Genomic DNA, 23,845 nt, shown 5'->3' on the forward strand with positions numbered 1-23,845 from the left:
TTCAGCTCGACTCGCCTGGCCCGGCGCGATGCATAGTGGGCCTAACTTAGGCCCGGCCTGTTTAGACCCACAGCCTATGGGCTCAGCTCGAAGCCCAAACCGTCCCACGACCATCTTTAGTTCAACACAGTCCAATACAAAACAAAATTAGAATGGGCAATTGATAAAGATCTTACCACTTCTATTTCGGCCCGGTTATGTTGCCAACTCTAAAGCCCAATATTAGAATGGGCCTTGAACACGAATTTACAGTTTGTGTTTGCTTGAATTGGATTGGATTAAACACAATTGCGTGTCATAGATTCATAGATCATGACATAATCTATTTGGAAGTTAGTAACACAAAGCATGAAAAATGCTCAATGTCCAAATACATCAAAACATCAAGTCTTCAACACACCCTTACTTGGCATGATTCTTTTCTAAAATGTGATAGTTACATAATCAATATTTAATTATCAATACATTTCTATAAAAAATGGATCATTTCTTTTGTTATCTACGAGTGTATTTTTTTCGAATTATTACTTTTATGTGTACGTAGTTGAACGTATATATCTAATACGGATTATACTTTTCCGATAAGCAAAGTCATTTCCACTATATTTATGCACTCGCTTCCATTAATACCCTGTATTTTACTTATTTTAAAGTTCTTTTTTTTTCTATCTAATTCATTACTTGAAGAATTAATATAAGTATGAAATATCTTATCTCTAGATCTTTTTAACTCCAAAACAACAACTTCGACGATCCATTACCCATACGAATTTTTTCATTACTTTTTTAGGTATCCCAAGCTCCAAAAACAACAATTTAAACGATCCATTATTATCAATTTATCAACCATAAGAGTTTTTCATAAAATTTAAAAGAAATTAAAGCCTTGCCTTGTCAACAAGAAAATTCTTTTTCTCATTTGAATATGTTGGATTTGGACCACAACCCAATCAAACCATCTCTTTCCTCCCTTCTACATAATCCCACTCCAGATTCCCTCAAAAAATTGCCCTTTAAAGATTCACTAATCCCTTCTTTTATTATACAAACTACTTCCTTTTTTCATTTTTCTCCATCATTATCAAAGGGGTTTTGGGGGTTTTAGCTGATCATCCTTTTCTCCAGAAAACTGTCAAACCCCACTTCTTAATTTCCATCAAATCCGTTTAATTTTCATGGGTAACTGAAATTAATCAAGTAAAACAAGAAATTAACATCTGGGTCTTTTCGCAATTTGGGATTTCATTGTTCAACTAAGAATTGTTGTTCTTGCTGTTGGTTTTGGTTGAGCAATGGATTCTCAAGTTTTGGTTGCTCTTGCTCTCTCACTTGTTGGTGGATTAAGCACATCCTTAGGTATGACTTTGTCAAAAATTGACTCAATTTTATAATCAATTGCCCATTTCATGAATTCATGCTAGTATATTGTTAAATTTTGGGACTTGATTTTGATTTTGTTATTTGAATAATGTAGTTTGACATTTGACATTGTGGTGTAATAATTGAGGGTTTTAGGTTAATGTAAGAACGTGGTTGTTGAAATGATAGTGCTGCTCTAGTGCTCTTGTTATCCTAATTGTAATATTGATGTTTTTGAAGTTGATTACAGCTGATTATTGTATGTTTAATTTCTTGTTCGAAATGGGTATTGTTGATGAGGAAATTCATGTTAGTCAAAGTCCTCAAAGAGGGGATTGGTGTTCCCTCTTTCTTCTTGTATGTGACTTTTGGTCAATCTGGTTTACAAGTTTGCCATGGAAATGTTTGTGGCATCACATCAGGAACTGTATATATTGTTAATCAAGTAATAAACATGAGAGAATTTGTATTAGTCTTATTGATTTTATGATGAAAATGTTCCTAAAATGTGATTAGTCCAGTGTAACACTTGCAATTGACATGCTTATATTAGTAAATCAAAACAATAAATTTGAAAGGGAGAGGGACTTGGACAATGTGATTAGATGACTTGTGATTCTTTTGAATTTCAAAGGAGAGGTGATTCATCATAAAACATTGCTTACCAGTACACCTTCTGTATGTGAGGAAGCTAACTTGTTGCCAATGGTTTAATAATAATCCAGGTAGTGGTTTAATAATATTCCGGGTAGATAATTCAACCCTTACAATGCTTCTCTGTTGAATTTGTTTGGATTTTACACCCTTCTTACAATTATGTCAGTTTGCTGGAGTTTCTCGAACTTCATTTCAATCTAATTTTTGTTAATTTTTGTGGAACTATTGAGCTAAACTGAGATGGGCGCAAGGTTGTATAGCTAAATTACACGGAGTACTTTAGAGCATGTAATTACTCTTGTTTGGTACTGGTTCTTAAACCTCCTTGATCCCCTATGCATTTACTAAATCTACTTTGTTAACAACTTGGTATCTTACCTCCGCTCGTTTGAGCTGAGAATCATTATCTTTTATATTTTTTACCTTGTCATGCGACAACCCTAATGATGGATGATGATACTGATCCTAGACTAGTTTTTACTTTTATGTGAAATAGCTAACTTTGATTAATGGGATTTTAAACAGGTGCACTCTTTGTGGTCCTCAGTGATGCGCCAAACTTGAAGATGCTTGGACTCTTACAGGTTCATAACTTTGTTATCTGTTATGCAACATTGCTGCAGGAATTAGGTCACTGGATATACTGGCTACTTATAAATTATATTCTTTGCAGCTCTTGACCCTAACTTTTTGACCCCGTGCAAACAGTGGCGGAGCCAGGATTTTTAAATTGGGGTGTCAACATGTTAGTAAAACAGTTATTTAGTCCGTATTAATATAATTTTTCTAAAAATATAAGGTATAAACCTTTTTTTTTTAACAAAATTGGGTGGTCAACTGCCCACCCTTGACACCCCCTGTCTCCGCCACTGCGTGCAATATATACTGTAGAAATTACATGCTCTGTGCATGACAAGGATATTGTTCATCATTTTTCTTTGTAGTTAAAGACATCAAATTCCTAAACCTTCTGTTAAATCTTGTAGGGCTTCGCTGCAGGTCTTATGCTTAGCATATCATTTTTTGATTTGGCTCACAATGCCATAAATTCTATTGGCTTCTTGAAAGGGAATATTTGGGTAAGCTATCTTCTTTACTTTCAATTTGCCGAGAATATTCGTGGAGATTGTATTCCCATTCTTTGTTTGGGAGTAATCACTGACTCACTTGTTCAATTGTCTATAGTTCTTCTCAGGTGTCATTTTCTTTGCAATTATAGCCAACTTCATCCCAGAACCATCACTGGCTCCTACTTCAAATGTTAAAAGTAAAAAGGTTAGTTTGGTAAATTCCATAGTGTAATAAACATTGGTACTTTCAAGCGCCCAACTACCTAAAGATTTGTTGATATTTTTCTGGAGGTTAGCGCGCAAATGGAGAAGACAAAGGCAAAGACTTAATGAAGAAGCATCGTCGCCAAGTCATGTACAGTGGCATAATAACAGCCATAGGTCTGTTGACTTGTTGACTTTTCACGTGCTGGCCGTTAGCTTCTCCTTTCTATTCTACATCATAAGCATGTCAATTTCATTCACTCTTATATAGTAATTTGCCTTTTAGTTGCTAACTGACTTGAGATTGTTGATTTATAGTAAATTAGTAACTAATTAGACTTGTTACATTATGTTTTATCATTTTCTTTGTATTCGTATTGGTAAATAATGTGGAAGCTTTGATCCAATTTTAGAAGCTTATCATAAAGCTAGCTAAAGACACTGGTTCCTTTAGTAAGAATCAAGAAACTTAACTTACTGTTGACTATTATCCAAAAACACTCGTGCTGCTTTGGATCTTCTTCCATTTACTGATCATTTTTTTGTATAGAACTCTTCTTCAGTTCTTCACCACCACAGCAGTATTTGTGCTTTAAGTTTAATTAATTTGAATTGATGGATGGCACTTTGAAAATTCTTTTGAGAATTCTGTACCATTCGTGGCTTAATATGCATACGCGCTCATTTGAATTTTGAACTCATGAGCAGTCAATTTTAATTTCTCAGGTATCAGCTTACACAATTTTCCAGAGGGAATGGCAGTTTTTCTTGGATCCATGAAGGTACAATTAGATTCAATGCTTGTTTTATTTGAAGTGAAGCTAGCTTTATAGTTAATTGAATTCTGTTATATATGAACCCTTGTCTTTTTTTTGAACGAGAGAAAAATATTTCTTCTGTAAAACACATACCTTGTCTACTGGGAAAGGTGCATCTAGAGTATAATAGATGGATCATATGGATGGACATTTTTCTTAGGAAACAATTACTAATTTCATATTCGAGCATGATTTTGAGGTTGCAATTAAATGATAAACTATTTTTCAATAAAAATCCATCTTTCTACCTGGTGGAAATCTTGCCAACCAGTGCAATAAAAAAATCTACTTTTAATGGTACACATGTATCTACTTTATATCCTTTTGAAATCTACCAAATCCTCATCCCGTAAACAAAACTCACCAAGATGTTAACATAGGTGAGACAATAACCGGCTATAGAATTGACATAGCCAGGCAGAATTTAAAGTGAGAAGTTGAAGATTAATTGAAGAAGAAGAAAATAATTGTGATCAATTTGTGAAAACAGCAGTAATAAAGGATAATACAAACATTCGAGAGATTTGTTCTCCCCCAAAGTGAAAAACAAGGCTAAAGGAAACATTCTCTATTACTCAACATGCTCTTTCCCTCATCCTATTCTGCTGCTAATTATAACATTTCTCCTCCTCCTCAAGATACTACTAACTATATTGTATTGTATTGCAGCAAACCTTAACCTTCTAAGTTCTAACATCATCTAACTTTTCTGATAACTTAAGATCTAGTCTTCTACTGTAAACTGCAACAATTGATCATAGTGATCTTGTATGTTGTTTTGTTTTCTGCTTGGTCTTTATGATCTTAAATATGTGAAAGCAGATGATTTGCAGTAATGGAGGGACACCTACCTTCATGCTCGAGTTATTCTACTAAAATATCTTTCATGTTTTCTTTTTATTTCCAGGGCCTTCGAGTGGGTCTTAATCTAGCTTTGGCTATCGCTCTGCACAATATTCCCGAGGTATAGTGAGAGTAGCCTTTTCTCTCTTCAAGTTCCAAACTTTCTGCTTCTTACAGTGATTTTGTGCTATGTCAATGCCATATTGAAGGTGATCTATTACATGTTTTATCTAAAGAAATGCCTAATTTTCTTGAACAGGGTGTCGCTGTTGCTCTTCCAGTTTACTTTGCAACACAAAGGTAGGTAATTGTTTAAATAAATTATCAGATAGTTGTGTAGGGACTCTAGGTAATATTTACATACATAATTTGGATGGTATCTAGTAACTACTTTGTTTTCTGAACTGCTGATATTTGGCCCCATTTTTAACTGCCTTACTAATGAACTTTTGGTATTCCTGATGTTTGTTGTTGTTGTTGGTTGGATGGAGGGAGGATTTTTTGAGACAAACATAAGTTGTTTAGGGGGAAGTGGGACGAAGCATGAGGTAGTGTAGAAGGAACTTTTATGCTTTACTGGTATGTGTCACTTAATTGGAACAAGGACACGGTTGTGTTCACTTTAGATGGCACCTCTTTCAACTCTCTTTCTCTCTCTATCTCTCTCACACACACAGGCACAAATAAGGTAAGCCGCTTGTACCATCATCTAGGCTATAGGTAAGTTAAGGGTAACAAGTGACCTTGAAGCCAAACTCGGGAGGTGTGGAAGGCAGATAGGTCATCCTACTAATGATAAGTATTTATCCCATGCAAATCCAAAAACTCTTTCTATATGGACTTGTTGTTAAAAGTTATGCTCAAAATTGGTGTATTAGTGGTCCTTAATTTTAGGAACATGATTAGTTATGCATATTATTAGTGGGCAGTAATGTGTTGGGCTATTCCACATTATAGCAATGTAGTATATTTTATGAGCCTATAAAAGGTCTCTTGATGTAACTTAATTAATCGGATTGAATGAAATAGTAGTGTAATTTTGCTACATTCTTTCCGCTCTCTCATCTCTATTATAATTTCAACACTTATGTCTTATGTTTTAAGAGCGGTTTCTGTAGTTTGCTGGTGTAAGTTCTAACTTCCAATCTATTTCAGTTGCTAACTGGAGACTATGCTGTTCTTAGTGATGGAATGTTTACGTGCCACAAACGATCATGTTGCTGTCATAAAATACCATCTTCTTTGTGAATTACCTCATTTTGTTTGTTAACGTGCTGCAGCAAATGGCAAGCATTTAAGATAGCATCACTCTCTGGTTTGGCTGAGCCCCTAGGTGTTATAATTGTAGGTATGAAACGAAACTATACTAAAATCTAGGCATACTAAACCAAATTTTTGCTGTATTGTTTTCTGTTATATTACTTCATCTTTGTACTTAATGTGATAATTCAGATTTGGTTTTGATGCAGCTTACTTATTCCCAACCAGTTTAAATCCTGAGATTCTCGACGGCCTTCTGGGAGCAGGTACATAAACTCGTATCAAAGCAGTTAAAAGAAGATTGGGCATTTATTTGAGGATTTTTTTCTCATTTAACAACTTAAAAGAACAATTTTTTGTAATTTAACACCTTACTTAATTTTTATTATAATTAAACACCTTAAGAAACAAAAAAAAAAGTTAGAAATCGAAACCACTTAACGATTTCCGTTAGGAAAAGCGTTGGTTTTTAACTATGCTAAAGTTCCCAAGGCATGATTTGATGGTAGAAGGAGTTGTGTACCATCAAATCATGCCTTGGGAGCTATATAATAGTTAAAAACCAACATTTTTTCTAACGAAAATCATTAGTTGGTGTCGATTTCTAATTTTTTTTGTTTTTTACAGGTGTTTAAATATATTAAAAAAAAAAAGTAAGGTATTAAATTACAGAAGTTGGGTTTTTTTAAGGTGTTAAATGACACAAAAATCCTTTATTTCAACTTCTCTAATGTTTGGATTTGCAGTTGGTGGAGTGATGGCTTTCCTTACCTTACATGAGATGCTGCCTCTGGCATTTGATTACGCTGGTCAGAAACAAGCGGTCAAGGCTGTTTTCTTCGGCATGGCTTTTATGTCGGCAAGGTAATCAACTATGAAGTGGCTTGTGTGAGTTTATGTCAAAGGTTTTTGTTGATGTTTTAAAGAAAAAAAACGGCATAAGCTTCGTGTCCTTCTCTTTGCTCCTTTCTTTTGTGATTCCACCATTTCGTTTAGACCTGATCAAATTGCAGGCCAGGTTGGGGTCGGACTGTGACTTTAAAGTCTGCCCAATGGGCTGGGCCGGGCCAAACTTCACCCTAGGAATTGCTGCCCAGAACCAGCTATATTGGGCCATTTGGGTCGGGTCACATTTATAACTAAAATTGCAATTTTGAGTTGCCCAAAACCCACCCAAACAAATAAAAAAAAGAACCAGGTTGGGTCGGGCCCGGAAACGGAAACGGGACTAAAAATTTCTGCCCAAAACCCGCTATTTTCTGTCCGAGCCAGCGGGCCGGCCTCATGATGATCAGGTCTACTTTCGTTATACATAAATCACATTACCGAATGAACTGTTTTTTTTCATGACTCGACTCACTGGGCTGGTTTTAAGTGCCCGGCATATTTGGTAGATTAACACCCTAAGGGTGCTTCCACTGCCGGTTTGGCCCGGTGGTCAAGGTCACCTCAGCAGGGATTTCTCTGTACTTAACCCCCTCCCCTCCCAATGGGTCGATGCTAAACAACACTGCTTGTTTAGTCTTTATGCAATACTGTTAAAGCTTTTGTAGGCCTGATCAAAAGGCGGGCCTGTCCGTGAAAATAAGCCCATTACGGCGGGCCAAGCCATGCTTCGGGTCGATTTTGTGTGCCCAAACCCACTGTTTCAGGTCATTTTCGAACCGGATGGGCTGGGCCAAGTTTCGGGCCTATTTTGTGTGCCCAAAACCTATTATTTTGGGCCTAAAATATCGAGCTTTTCGGCCCTTTTTCGGACCGGGTCAAATGTATAACTAAAAGTGTAGGTTTTCCTTGCCCGAAACCCGTCAAAACATTTAAAAAATCAGGGCGGGTCCAAAACAGGCCTAACATTCTACTCAAACCCGCAAAATTCGGGTCCGTCCGGGCTGGTGTTGATCAGCTCTAGGCTTTTATGTCCATATCTTTGCAGTTGGATGCTTTGCCTGCTAATATCTTCATTTGTGCTAATCTGATTCTTTGTTTGTTTGCTATCTGCAGCTTGTATTTTCTGGAAATCAGCCTTCCAGCAGATTTGAGTTTATAACTGAAACTTTCACTCGGGTTGATGACAACGGTTATACATTGCTCGCCTGCTCGGCACAGTTCTCTCTACTCCGTAATCTCTACACTTCCGCCTTCACTAAACACGGTCATATCGCCGTTTGAAGTGAAGCCTGCAACCCTCTGAAGATGAACTGGGTAACTGGTAGTGTAACTAATTACAGTTGAAAGAATAAATTATGTGAATAAATTATTTTTTTAGGGTTACCATTGAACAACTATCATTGGGAAATCTATAAAAAATTCGAAAGTTGAAGCTATATTTTAGTGTACGTCTCTAGTTGATTTTTGGTGTGTTCATACAATTAGTCTATTATGACATCGTCGGTTATATACAGAATTTCTTTGGATTATTGAGCGAGCGCGTAATTAAAGTCTAGTAGAGTAAAGGATTAAGGATAATCCCACTTAAGGATCATCATATCAAAGTAAAAGATCAACATTGAATAAATAATAGTTGAAAGAATAAATTATGTGAATAAATTGTTTTTTAGGATTACCATTGAACAACATAATTGGGAAATCTATAAAAAAGTATCGAAAGTTGGAACTTTTTAGTGTATGTCTTTGGTTGATTTTTGGTGTGTTCATACCTCTATTATGATATAGTCGGTTACATACCGAACTTCCTTGGATTACCAAGCGAGCGCGTAATTTAAAGTTTACTTGAGTAAAGAATTAAGGATAATCCCACTTAAGGATCATCAAAGTAAAAGAGTAACATTGAACAAATTATAGTTGAAAGAATAAATTATGTGAATAAATTGTTTTGTAGAGTTACCATTGAACTATCATTTGGAAATCTATAAAAATCTCGAATGTTGAAACTATTTAGTGTACGTCTTTGGTTGATTTTTGGTGTGTCCATACCTCTATTATGATTTGGTCGGTTACAGAACTTCCTTGGATTATTGAGCGAGCGCGTAATTAAAGTCTAGTAGAGTAAAGGATTAAGGATAATCCCACTTAAGGATCATCATAACATTGAATAAATAATAGTTGAAAGAATAAATTATGTGAATAAATTGTTTTTTAGGATTACCATTGAACAACATAATTGGGAAATCTATAAAAAAAGTATCGAAAGTTGGAACTTTTTAGTGTATGTCTTTGGTTGATTTTTGGTGTGTTCATACCTCTATTATGATATAGTCGGTTACATACCGAACTTCCTTGGATTACCGAGCGAGCGCGTAATTTAAAGTTTACTTGAGTAAAGAATTAAGGATAATCCCACTTAAGGATCATCAAAGTAAAAGAGTAACATTGAACAAATTATAGTTGAAAGAATAAATTATGTGAATAAATTGTTTTGTAGAGTTACCATTGAACTATCATTTGGAAATCTATAAAAATCTCGAATGTTGAAACTATTTAGTGTACGTCTTTGGTTGATTTTTGGTGTGTCCATACCTCTATTATGATTTGGTCGATTACAGAACTTCCTTGGATTATCAAGTAAATGCGTTATTGAAGTCTACTCGAATAAAGGATTAAGGATAATCCCACTTAAGGATCATCAAAGTAAAAGGTTAAACTCAAATGAAAATAATAGTAGTGGAAAGAGAATCCAACAAAGAGATTCACAACTAAAGTTGTCTGGTTCTTTATCTTCTAATGTACCATCAACTAAAGTATTACAAGAAAGTATGCTAAACAAAAAGATGTAGACAACAAAAGCTTTCACCAATTCTACTCAGAGAAGAAAGCACAGGAATTCAAAGTACACAAAATGGTTCACCAAAGGTGAAAAACCCCCCATGTGACGTCGCCTTCGGATTTTTTTTTGTTGAAAGAGATGGGTAAGCTCAATCTTCGTTTTTTTTGTCGTTGAAAAAGAGGGGCAAGCCCCACTTCTTCGTTTTTAATTACCAACCAACCAAGTTCAAAATTTGGGAAAATTACTTCGTACAGTGTTATAAGGTGCGGGTGCGTGTCTTCTCATGACCATAAATGATAAATAGACGTGTGTATTTTTATTTCTGGGTGTTACGAGTAGATGCATGTTTAATGTTTATTCTCTTATTTTGTAATAATTTAACTGTATGTTGATGAAAATGCTTCATTTAAGTTGGATGTATATTGTTGGATTACAATTTTTTTGATTCACTTTGTGGAAATTCATATAATATCTAAGAATTAACTTTTGTTTTCAAACACTCGATTTTTTTTGTAAATTAGATAATAACATTGTTTCAACTTTCAAGTGGACAATGCTTTACCGATTACCATACAAACAAAATTAATACAAGATTGTGACTGGTTGACTCGGTGTAGTCTGTGTCAATTCAAGTCATTTCGGTTTTAGATTATTTGGTTCTTTTGAATCAAATTCCAAAACATGATAGTCGTTATTGGCTTGACTAGAATTGACCCAAGTATTCCAAGTCACATAGCATAGTTTTGACCCAAGTATTCCAAGTCACATATCATAGTTTTGACCCAACCATTTCTTCTTCTTTTTTACAACTCAAACCTCATGTCATTTACCTAAATACTAAGGTGAGACGTGATTAGGTTCAATTCTGGTGCATGCCATTAAATTCATGCATCGATTTAACTAACACGTTTTGATGCCATTATATCTACAAAATCGGTTCAACTATCACGTCGTATCCTTCACCTCTATTTCAAGTCGATTATCCATCAGTCTAATCCACCAACCTTGACAATCAGACAACAGTCACGTACAAACCAAATGATGACCAATCCGATTCAACCCAACTCAACCAAGTCCTACCATTATGTCTAGTGCAACTTGACCCTAATAATAGTACACTTTGGTGAGTAATAATTAATTTCATATCCAAGAGTTATTAACCAGGGTGGCTAAAAGGCTAGATCTTTTCTATCTTTGTGACACAACATAAAATTGGTTGCATAAACAGTAAAACAGTGTCAATGAGTAAGTGAGTATATATTGCTTCTCAGATTTGACATTTCAAAACGGATAATCCCAAAGTTAAGTCACATTTCACAAAATCACAAACAATAACTACTTTCTCAAAAGCTGCCACCAAGATCTTTTCCATCTCTTCTTGCCTATATTCATCATCAAACTTTTTAATTAATTACAGTAATTAAAATGTTATTTTATTATATTTTTCAAAAAAAAAAAACTTTCTCTTTTTTCAAAAGTGTTGTGTGTACCCATTGTACAATTAATTTATTGTATATAAATCGGAATAATTTTGACCCAGCTTTTAGTAATTTTTAGTACTGATTAATATTTTATTCTGTATATTATAAAATAATTTTTTGATCGATAAACTTTTTAAGGGTACATACTTATATATATGGTTATTTTTATACATTATGATTGATAAAAATTTCAATTTTTTTCTTTTTGAAAAAAATTATCACTAAAAAGTAAATACGAAGACATTATATCGGGATAACTTTATACGGAGTAACATTTTGATGCAACTTTACATCATACTTCCTCTGTTCTTATTTACATTACACAATTGAGTTTATGACACTATTCACACAAGCTTATTTGATTTCATTTTGTGATTTATACTTAAAAAAAACATAGTTTTGTGGGGTCTTATTAGATTCGTCTCAATATATATTTTTTAATTATCAACTTTTTATAATTTTTTCTTATCCATAATTAGATATATTAACGTTTGAATTCATGCATTGACAAATGTGCCTAGATAATTGTGTCATTTAAAAAAGAACAGAGAAAATATTTCAAAATGTTTATTGTACATTGATCTTAATTAATAGTGTGTTTCCTTTTTCTTTAATAATTAATTTTCATTTTTTTCTCTCTCTAATCATTTGATTGGAGCCTAAACATAGTATTCCAATCAGTCAAATAGATTCAACTAATTTAACCAAAGGTAAATTTGGCAGTTTTTTTGGGCACCATAAAAAGCACCCTTGAAAAGAAAAAGTGATAACATAAGGTAAAAAAAAAGTGAAACAGTAAATATAATGATGACATTACTTATAATTTGCACAGATTGAAAAGCCCTTTCATTCTGAATTTCTTTTATATTTATGTACTAAAACCTGCACCTATATTTTGTCAAACTTTTTATATATTTATTTTTATTTATCTATAATTATAAATAAAATAATGTTATTGACTTTTTTGTAAAAACAACAGAAAAACTGCTTGCTATACTGGAGTTGTGTAGTGTAGTAGAGTGGAGTGTACTATTTCATGACTTATCGCAATCTAAGCCTACTTTATTTATTTATTTATTTTTAATTTATACTACTATTTCACCTGTAAATACTTCTTCTCTTTGCAGAAAATATTCATGATTATACCTAATTCTTGATGTCAACTTTTCAAAGGTTTAGGTTGTTTGAAATATTAGAAAGGTAATCACATATTGTTAAGCGCGTAGCTCAGTTGATAAAGAATAAAGATTCAGGTTGAAATATATGACACGTCCAGGGTTTAAAATATGTGGAAATAAACGCAAACTTCTTGTACACTTTGAAAAATGTGCATGTTACGACTTAATTGTTTCCTCCGCAATATTCTGAGTGGTCAAGCAATGGGGATCTTATAGGGTTGTTAAATTAAATACCGAGTATATATGATCGGTATCAATTTGTTGTTCCATAAATGACTAATTAAGGTAGAAAAATCTTGGAGTTATAAGAAATTACACTAATTAGATTAGATCGTGAAAATTCATGTTGATCAATCTGACTAATTAATTAGATTAGATCGTGAAAATTCAAGTTTGATCTTATCAATCCGACTCATTAATTAGATTAGATTGTGAAAATTCAAGTTGATCGATCAGATTAATTAATTAGATTAGATAGTGAAAACTTGAGTAGGGTCCGTTCTATTCACCTGATTTTCACATATTTTTTCTGAACTTATCTTATTTGAACTTATCTGAATTTAACTGAACTTATATGAACTTATTAAAACTTATCAAAACTTATTTCAGTTATAAGTTGTACTTGGTCAACCCTTATTTTTCCTGAACTTATTTTATCTGAACTTATTTTTCCTGAAATAAGTGGAAAGAAGGTGAACAGAACAGGGCCCTAGTTGATTAGAATTTGGATGGGAAACCATTTACTATCCTTGGTCCAAATCGTACTTACACAATATGGAAGTTAGAGGTCATTTATTATTATGACTGAAAATCTGTAAACATGTACCAATGTAGTGATGTACCATCGATCATCCATCATTTTATGCTTTCTTTCATGCACTTCCATTTGGATTTGGCCTCTTTAATTATTATATTATATTATTTTACCTCTTAAGACCGTGCAAATTCATTGAGCCTTACATTAGACAGAACGTACTCCGTATAAGATTTGGAGAAACCAAAAAGAGAAAATGATTTTGACACACTTTATAGGAATGTCATAAAAATTGTGTTGATTTAATCAATTATTTAAAAATCAATGATTTATAATTCAAATAATTACTCCAAACTAGGGTTAGGGACTTATAATTATCTTAACTAATATTGAAGTGTCTTATAATTAATGTGAGTACTTTAATGCATAATATTTTCTATAACTTGAGTTGTCCACTCCAAAACTATACTGTATTATCAATCAAATGAAAGTTATGAAAGTGTGAGACACAATCAATCTCACAATGGACCATATATATCATAGCTAGGCAGATCATTAGGACCCATCTACCCTATCAAAACATGATTAAATCTTATTCTTAACTTTAATCACATTGCACTATATTTATCACATTCATGATGGTTTTAAAACAAAGTTACATATACATGTAATAGTATGTAGTATTTAATTAATAATTGTAATAAACAAATAAATAAAGACTTGCTCATTAAAAGAAACTAGAAAATGCACATCATTTTTTCCAAATAAAGCAGAGACCTTTTTGTTATTATTTTATGTAGAAAAATAAATTAGGAGTAAGCTTCTTTTTTTATTTATAAATAAACTCTCTTACAGTCTGTTTGTTTCAACTTATTTAAAAAAAAAATTAAAAAAAATTCATATAAGTTCAGTCAAAATCAAGTAAATCATAGCCTAAATATCTCTTTCTCAATAATTCCTACACTACTCCGTATATTCTTTGCATAGTTGATTACTTAGTTTAGTCCTGTTTTCAAATGACTAAAGAAAATGTGAGAAACTCATAAATTAGAACTCAGATTTTGAGAAATTAATTATTAAAAGTAATAAAATAAAATTTAAAAAGTTCTTCAATTCCACATGCATGATATCCTACTAACTTTAACTTGCATTTGAATTCTTGATTGATCAAATTGTTTACATTGCTGAGAATTGAAAGAGCTAGAAAACTAAACCCTAGTTAATTAACCCAAAAGATAACTAGGAGATTTTAATTAAACAAAAACTAAACCTAATTAATTAGACAACAACAACTAACATAATAACTACATACATTCCTCATTTGCCTAACTAGCTACAACGTTACATACCATCAATTACCCTCGTGACTCATTCGTACCAGAAGCTACAACGCACCATATAACCCGAGCGGTTTGACCCGTCCGGGATTCCGACCCGGTAGGGCACTTCATTGATTCGACTCGTTATCTTGTTCAATCTCAGAAGCCGGTTCATCCTCTTCTTCAAACGAGTCAATCCCATACGCGGTATGCCCATGCCCGAATGACTTAATATGGTCCTTCAAAGATCTTTTATGCTTAAAATCCGACCCGCAAGAACAATACCATAACTTACCACAATTCTTCTCATGGGTCCTCCAATCCCCTCTTACAGCAAAGGGTTTACCACATTTCCTACATGCAAATGGTTTAATACCATGTTTTCTCTTGTAATGGGTTTGGAGGGTCCGAAAATCCTTTAACGGTTTGGCCCGTGGGTGGTCGATATTGTTTCTACAACCCGGTGCACAGCAATAACATGGTAACCTTAACATGGCTGTTGGTTGGGTTCCTCTTAATGATTCGGGTCCTTTTCTGTATTGTGATCCATGGCCCCACATATGCATCTGAAAAAATATTTTTTTAAAAAATCATTATTATTATTTTTTTATTTTTTCCAGGAAAGAACAATAAGACATTAATAATCAGTCATTTGTCATCTACAAAGATAAAATAGATCCGTAAACCACATATTTAGAGAACAGATTATGATTATGTTAAGTTATGCTACATAAAAGTATAATTTGAGGTAACAATAATCAACTAATTAAATATGAATAAACGTCAAATATAATTAACTCTAGCTTATTTTTAGTTGAAAAAAAATACTCGGATTCAGTCAATAAATTCACAAAGACTTTACCAATTAAACTAATTGATAAAAATCGACAAATAACACTTTTCATTCTCTAATAATTACATATAATTAGTTCGATGATAGTATAATTTGAACTAACAATAATCAACTAGTTACATATTTATAAACTTCAAATAATATGCATGCATGATTAAAGGAAAAAGGTATTACTCTTAACAAAAACACTCAAGTTGATAAATTTATAAAGACTTTACCAATTAAACTATATGATTGAAGTCGACCAATAATACTTTCAATCTTTCATACTCTAATAGTTACATATATTTATTATAAGGCGTTTATTATAATTTAACTAACAATAATAGACTAGTTAAACAAGAATTGGATTTTGGTATTAAAAAAATCAAAAACAAAAATCAAAAAAAAAAAAAAAAAATCCAAAACAAGAACAAAAACAAGAATTGGATTTTATTTCTTTACCAAAACATCAAACATAACTCTCTTTTTTTCATAGTTCACATGCATGACTTAGGGAAAAAGGTATTCCATTAACTTTTAAGATAAATCCACAAATAGTTTACCAATTAAAAGTAGACAAATAATACTTACAATACTCTAATAATTACAGATAATTAGTTCTGAGGATAATTGTATTATTTGAACTAACAATAACCGACTAGTAATTAAACAAGAGAGAGATTTTATTTCTTTACTAAACATCAAATATAACTCTTCTTTTTTTTAGTTCACATGCATGACTTAGGGAAAAAGGTACTCCATTAACTTTTAAGATAAGATTTAGCTAGAGTAGCCGATAACTCCACATAGACTTTACCGATTAAACTAACTGATCAAATTTCGACTAGCTTAGCTAAGCTAGTAACACTTTTCATACATGCATGACTTAGGGAAAAAGGTACTCCATTGATAATATTTAGCTAGAGTAGTCGATAACTTCACATTGACTTTACCGATTAAGCTAACTGATCAAAGTTCGACTAGCTTAGCTAAGCTAGCTAGTAACAATTTTCATACATGCATGACTTAAGGGAAAAGGAACTACATTTAACTTTAAGATAAGATTTAGCTAGAGTAGCCGATAACTACACATAGACTTTACCGATTAAACTAACTGATCAAATTTCCACTAGCTAAGCTAGTAACACTTTTCATACTCTAATAGTTGATGTTTTTATCTTGTACATTGCACTGTTCCATAATAGTAGTACAGCAAGAATAATAGCTAGTAGTCCTATAATAGAGCCAATGAAAGATGATGACTTTTGGAATACAAAGCTTGAAGATGATAGGATGTGGGTCAATATAATTATATTATTTAATTTTTTTTCTAACTTTTGTTTTTGTTTTGGAGGTTTATATTTTAATAAGTTGCTCCAAATTAAGAGGATATATTTCTTTGAAAAAATTTATGTTTTTCAGTCTCCAAGAAACCTATTTAGATACCTAGTTACATTACAAGAAATTAATTAAACCTAAATGTTGTTCCATAATCTTAACACATAATACTTCTTCAAATCTCGTGTATGTTTTACCTACCCGTATTTCATTACATAGCAGTTCTAATCCGTCCCTCTTAACACATAATACTACTTCAAATCTCGTGTATGTTTTACCTACGCGTATTTCATTACATAACAGTTCTAATCCGTCCCTAAAATATAGGCCACATTTGATAAATAAATCGATTAAAAGAAGAAAGTACAAGGAATAAATGTTTGATAAAAACTCAAGTAGTACTATTGCCCAATTGAAGAAGGGGAGAAGTAGTTATTTAACGAGCATATTAATTTTGTTACCCTAGTTCTTCATGGACCATCCTATGTATAATTAATATGTGTGAATGTGTGATGTTATATTTCTTTCAAATTATTTCAATGGACCACATTTAATTGTCTGTTTCTCTCACAATATATATAATTGTACTTTCACAAGTTAGAATACATTTAATTGTTGTTTCTCTTTTTGATTCAATTTGTTATGTATTTGTTAAATTCGATTTCTGTTGTAAATGTCGTATGAGTTTTTATTAATGAATTGATTTTACATTAAAAAAGAAGAAGTTAGAATACAATGTGGTTAATACAAGATTTTATACACTATGTATAATACCGCATATAATCAATCTGTATACCTCACCCTACTAAAATTAGTTTCGAGTGTGAGACAATAAAAACTATTGTGCTCCATATCGATCTATAGGTCAATTTTAGCAATGAGGTGAAATACTCTTTCAATGAAGGTCTACTATTTCAATTCTATATATACATACATACTACTACCTCTGTTTCGTAAAGTTCTTTACAGTTACTATTTGCACGGATTTCAATGCAATATTTAACTACAAATATATCCAATTTTGTATGTGAAAAATTATAAAAAATTGATATTCTGAAAATGCATTACGAGACCAATCTAACAAGATCTTACATGTAACATTTTGATGTATATAATAGTAAGAATCTACCGTCAAATTTTTTATACTTAATTAAAACACATTTTTCAAAGTATAAAAAACTTTCAGAAACGGGGTAGTACAAAATACTCGTAGTTGTCCAGAACTGACTGATGGTGTGCCAAAATCAGTTTACTTTTATCAGGCTAATTTTGGCAAGGGGTGAAATGATAGGGGTGGGGGGCACAAACTTTAAGGAATTGAGCAAAAGAAAAGGAAGGAAAGAAAAAACAGTAAATAAAAAGAAATAAAAATTGAAAGTGCATATTGCCCACCTTGTCTCGTTCAATCAAAAATTGAAAAAAGCTAAAGAGAAATTAAAAAGGTAAACAATAACATAGATAGATGTTTGTCTGAGTTGGACCAGGGTCTTTCTCTCTACTCAGACTACAGTAAAATACTTTGGTCATTTCTTTTCTAATCCCCATAAAAAATCAATCTTGTAATTTTTAAGGAAAAATTTTAAAAATAAATAAATAAATAATATAGCAACAAATTAAAAAAATCTTTATTTAAGAGCATAAGAAAACCCTAATTGAAGGCCTATCTTCAAAATTGAGTTATCAACCTAGTAACTAATTAATTAAACTTAAGATTTGATTTGTTAAAATGATCGAATTGAAAGTTTAAACAAGAAGGATTTATTGATTGATAAATTAATTAAAGAGAAAATTAATTTGTTTTATCATAAACCTAGTAGGGAAGCTTATTAGCTTCATATGAGAGTAGGATCTTGAAGTTGTTTAATTTTTCTTTATTTACTCACGTAGCCTCATTTGCAATTAAAAAAAAAAGGAAAAAAAAGAGAAGTTTGTACAAACATTGGAATTTTTATATTCTTAATTTAAAAGAAACAAAAAAAAAGTGAGTTTGAAATGAAGCTACACAAAGGAAGAATTGTAGCACCAAAGCATGAAAAGAGTTAAACCAAAAAGACTAAGTAAGTAGGGTATGAAATGGAATTCATTTTCTCCACCCCTTTTTCCTTTTTACCTAAAGAAAAAAAATAGAAAGACCAATTAACAATCACAACCTCCACCACCGCTACCACCACCAACACCAACACCGCGTGGCGGAAGATCATATATACAACCGACACCCGAGTCTTTTATTTATTTATTATAGAGGGTAAGATTGCGTACATCTGACTAGTGTTTGTATGTATTGTTGACCCGGGAGTTGGTTGTATATATGATATACGCAATCTTACCCTCTATCAAATAAATAAATAGAAGACGGATTAACAACCACTACAACCACCATCAACACCGGGTGTTGTAAGATCAAATAACCAACACCCGGGTAAATAGCATACTAATGTTAATTAGTCAGATGTACGAGTAACAAAAAAGAGAAGAATAAAAAGACAGAGTTGAATTAATTTACCTGCATGTTGTTGTATCTGTTGAAAGTTCTGAAACAAAGAGGGCAAGAGAATTGAGTGGGGCCAATCAAAATCTGAGCAGGGGTTGGGATCCAGTACTGCCCTTTGTTCACTGTTCCTACTAATGAATTATTAGTATTAATATTTATATGATCATTGTTGTTATTATAGCTTGATGAAGAAGCTACTGTAACTTCTTCTGATCTACTTCCACCACTCTCTTCTTGATAATAATCAGTGTTAGTCGCTGTCGTCATCTTCGTCATCATCATCGTCATTCCATTGTTCTTGTTGTGTTGATGACGACGATGATCGGAAGTTGGACTGGTGGTGGATGAGGAGAAAGAAGCGGCGGCGGTGGCGGTGGCGGTGGAAGAGGTGATTAGATCAGCTCCAGCTGTTGAAGTATTATAACTTGGTAACCCTAAATGAAGAGCCACCGTGACGTCATCATCGTCGTCATCTTCACCGTCACCGTCATCAGCATATCCATCGCCGTCATCGTCGTCGTTGTCGTTGAGAAAGAGCTTATGATGATCAACTTCCATGGGGGTGTAATGATCATGATTATGATTATGATCATAATTATTATGATCATATTCATTAAGATTAAGATTAAATTGATGATGGTTATTTTTCACAGGGCTTGAAGTTAGGAGAGGGAGGGCTTCTCTTAGTGGAGGAGAAGGGGGTGATTTTGTAATTGATGATGAGGAATTATTATTATTATTATTATTATTATTATTAGAGAAAAAGAAATTAAAATCATAAGGATTATTAATATTGTTATGATTATTATGATTAATGATATTATGGGTAGGGAAGAAGTGATTAAAATTGGGGTAATTAGAATAGTGATGATGATTAAAGTAAGGATTATGAGACATGATGAAGGGGAATGATGATGATGATGATGATGATGATGATGATGATGATGATGATGGTGTATGAACTAGAGAGAGAAAGGAGAAGAAAGTTAGAGAGAGAAAGCTAAGGAGGGAGCATAATCACCAAAGAAAATGAGAGAGGAGGAGGAAGGTGATGATGATGGTGAAGGTAGGTTAAACAAAAAAGTGTGGGACTATATCTATATATATATGGATATAAAAAGAACAAAAATAAATAAATAATGGAGGTGGAATTTTTTTATTTTTTTTGTTATTGAGTAAAAAAGGAGGGACAAAGATATCACTTGTGACTAGTGAATAAACTATTTTGCTACTCATAATTATTGCGTTCTTTACCGATGGGGTCTTGATCTACGGGTAAAATCACTAAGTTAGATGTGTACGATAAGTCGTGAGTGTGAATCCCCATTTATTAATCTGTAATTCCTTTGTGGTTCATTCGCATTAGAAGCTTCTCGAGTATTGCTTTAAAAAAAATGGTAAAAAAATTATATTTTTTGATTGAAACAAGGTTTTATTTGCTAATTAAGGTGATTAAGAAAATTAATGACAGAAGAAGTTAAGCAAATAAGGCCAAAGACAAGTTGAGAAAATTATGGTTGGAGGTTGTCTCCCTAGCTATGATCTTCGCCCATTTCCCACAAGCTAATGTTCACAATGACAATCATACAAACATGTTGTGTTATAAGACAAAAGTATGAGAAAATTGTTGTTAGGGATACACAAGGGACAACCTCTTTTTATTTGGGGTTAAATTAAATGTGTATAATTATATTTTCAAAACAAAAATTATCATTTTATGTTCAAGGTATTATTATTGGTTCACAAAAGTAATTGATATTATATACTATTATGCCTTTATATTGTTTTGTCAATGATAAGTTGGTTCCAAAGCATAATTATACAAATAATATAAACCTACATTTGTAAATTGTAATAAATTCCCCATAAATTTGAGGCAGAAAATCATACGTACGTAAATATCCAAGAAATTTTCAAAGATAGGAGCAATTACGATAATATTTTCCGTTTTAGTTACTCCCTCCGTCTCTTTTTGTTTTTTACGTATTCTATTTTGGGTGTTTCATTTTGTTCTTTACATTTCCTATTATATTGTCACATAATGCATTAATATTCTATCAAAATTTGTGCCCAAATATTATTTTAACCAATTAAATCCATTGGACATTAAATATTTCTCATTTTTCCAACGTCAGATTTTTGATAAAAGTGAAAACATTATAAATAAACGTAATTTTTCTTGTTTAAATAAAAAAGTAGATGAATCTCAATGCACATTAAATAGTCGTTAAATCGCGTGAAAAATATCAAACGTAAAAAATAAAAAGAGACGGAGGGAATAGCTAGCTATGAGAGTGTTTTTTTTTATATATATATATTGAAAATGTAAATTTTGATCATTATTTTCATGTCCCTATTATTAAAAGGTAAATTTTTATTATAATTTCATGTTTCTATAGTTAAAACATTACAAATACTATTAGAGAACGAAGAAAATATCCAACAATTTTCATTTAAAAATAAAGTATGGATATGATTTAGTGAAAGTATGCAATAAAGTTAATAATGATTAATGTAACATTACAATAAAGTAACCACATAGCACCACTAATTTTACAACGGGATTAATTAAAAAGATTCAATTTGTTTTGTTGAGAGAAAGAAAATGTTCATGCTTTTTTTTTTTTTCAAGGTACAAAGTATTCATTTGTACGGAGTACATACTACACTACCTACGTAATAACTTTTCTAAAGCAATGATATTTCCATTTCCTATACTCATGAGAGGTCTTGTCTTGTTGATAAAGACTATTGAGAAATGGATAGGTTACATGTTCGAACCTCACTCCTACATTTATCATTTTTATTGTCTTTAATTTGTGAATTTCTCAAACAATAATAAATAAATGAACAATACTCTTATGGAAATCAAATGTGAATCTAATATAAGCTATTTTTCATTATAGTAATACGAAGTATAATTATCGGTGGTACTGTAAAGAAGACACAGTTCTTGTAAAATACGGTCTGACTAACAAACATACTCTGTACCACAAGTCATGTCACCACCCCTCTTTCAATAACGTACATAGTACTACAATACTCTGTATTAAACATGGTCCGATAATTAGATAAATATAAAATAATTTGTTAGGAACTTGGCTAAAAATAAATTGCAGCATAGTACGGAGTAAGACCTTGTTAATTTAATTTAGTTTACCTTATTTTCACTTAATTCAACAAATAAAAGTTCAGATAATTAAGAAAAGTTCGGCAAAAATAAGGGTAAGTTATCCAATTACAATTAATAACTACAATAAGTTCTTATAAGTGTTAATAAGTTCAATTAAGCTGAAATAAGATAATTTCGAAAAAATACATGAAAATCAGGTAAATAGCGCAACCTAGGCCATGTTCTTTTAAATTTTATTTCAGTTCTATTCAGTATAGTTTCATTCAATTCAACTTAATTCAGCTACATTTAATTTAATTCAGCCAAATAAAACTCAGAATTGCATGATCCTAATCTTAAAAATAAAAAGTAAAAAAAGAGCAGCCGTTATAAATTAATGTACCGAGGAAGATACTAAAGATTAAATATTATTTTATTTTATTTTGACATGAAAAAAGATTAAAAAATTAGAGAAAGAAGAGAGTAGTAAAATCTAGGGGAAACAAAGTGGGGTGCAAACATTGCAATGTTGCCCAACATTTGCTTTGATGGGTGAGTCACTGGTCGGGTCGGTTCAGACTTTGTGTTAGATTTTTTAATTAATTAATTACCATTTTATTTTTTTTTACTATTTTACCATTTAATTTTATTTTTACTATTTTACTATTAAAGATAACTGAGTCTAAGTAAAGTCTAAGTAACTCTCTCTGTTGAGTCTGTTCAATGTTCATATTCTCTCCGTTACATTCACATCAACTCCACTGTTCACACTTCCATTGATGAATAGCCTTTTATCATCAAATTTTATAATAACCACTAGATAACTTTTTTTTTTAAAGTACAAATTACTTTATCGGTTTATTTATAGTTGTAACGTGAAAATTAAAAATGAACAGAGAAAGTAGTTAATAAATGGAGGAAATTTCCGCGTGTTATTAGTTTGTTACGGAGTACTAGACGTGCCATCCAATTGCGCTATTAATTTGAAATTGAGAGGAACAACTTACATATTGTAACTCTTCCTAATTAATTAATTGGAAATTAAATTATATACCACATAGTGTATGACGATGTATGCACGCACGTCTTGCTTAATTCAGAGTACTCCCTTTCAAAAAAAAATACCAAAAAAGCTTGGCTATGTTTGACAATACTAATAGCTATTAGTTGGTAACTAGTTTGATTAGCTGTTAGTTATACGTATTAACTGATTTGATTGGTTGTTAGCGGTTTGTATTAACTTATTTGACTAACTGGTTGAATTAGCGGTTTGAGTAAAGTGTTTGGTAACAATATTATGATACAATTGTCATTTTAAATCCACTTCTTCAAACCCTAATGCAAAACCTCCTACATTGAGCGTTTTCATTCCAATACTTTCTTCCAAACCTCTCCTCACCAA

The 23,845-nt window shown here is 32.0% G+C and overlaps 2 protein-coding genes across 2 annotated transcripts; one reads left to right on the top strand and one right to left on the bottom strand.

The window, feature by feature from the left end:
* The first annotated feature begins 562 nt into the window (after nt 1–562).
* On the top strand, nt 563–8,535 carry LOC110801819 (zinc transporter ZTP29). Its single transcript, XM_022007234.2, has 12 exons — nt 563–1,356; nt 2,542–2,600; nt 3,003–3,095; nt 3,202–3,291; nt 3,383–3,467; nt 4,017–4,072; nt 5,016–5,072; nt 5,211–5,251; nt 6,232–6,299; nt 6,421–6,477; nt 6,958–7,075; nt 8,213–8,535. The coding sequence occupies exons 1-12, from the start codon at nt 1,293–1,295 to the stop codon at nt 8,256–8,258; spliced, it is 834 nt and encodes a 277-aa protein (XP_021862926.1). The 5' UTR covers nt 563–1,292; the 3' UTR covers nt 8,259–8,535.
* Nucleotides 8,536–14,477: 5,942 nt separating this feature from the next.
* On the bottom strand, nt 14,478–20,396 carry LOC110800845 (zinc finger protein WIP2). The gene is made up of 2 exons (XM_022006173.2): nt 19,344–20,396; nt 14,478–15,233 (listed from the first exon to the last, which is right to left on the bottom strand). The coding sequence occupies exons 1-2, from the start codon at nt 20,226–20,228 to the stop codon at nt 14,796–14,798; spliced, it is 1,323 nt and encodes a 440-aa protein (XP_021861865.2). The 5' UTR covers nt 20,229–20,396; the 3' UTR covers nt 14,478–14,795.
* Between the last annotated feature and the right edge of the window lie 3,449 nt (nt 20,397–23,845).

This window comes from Spinacia oleracea, chromosome 4 (genome assembly GCF_020520425.1).
Source record: "Spinacia oleracea cultivar Varoflay chromosome 4, BTI_SOV_V1, whole genome shotgun sequence".
NCBI lineage: Eukaryota > Viridiplantae > Streptophyta > Magnoliopsida > Caryophyllales > Amaranthaceae > Spinacia > Spinacia oleracea.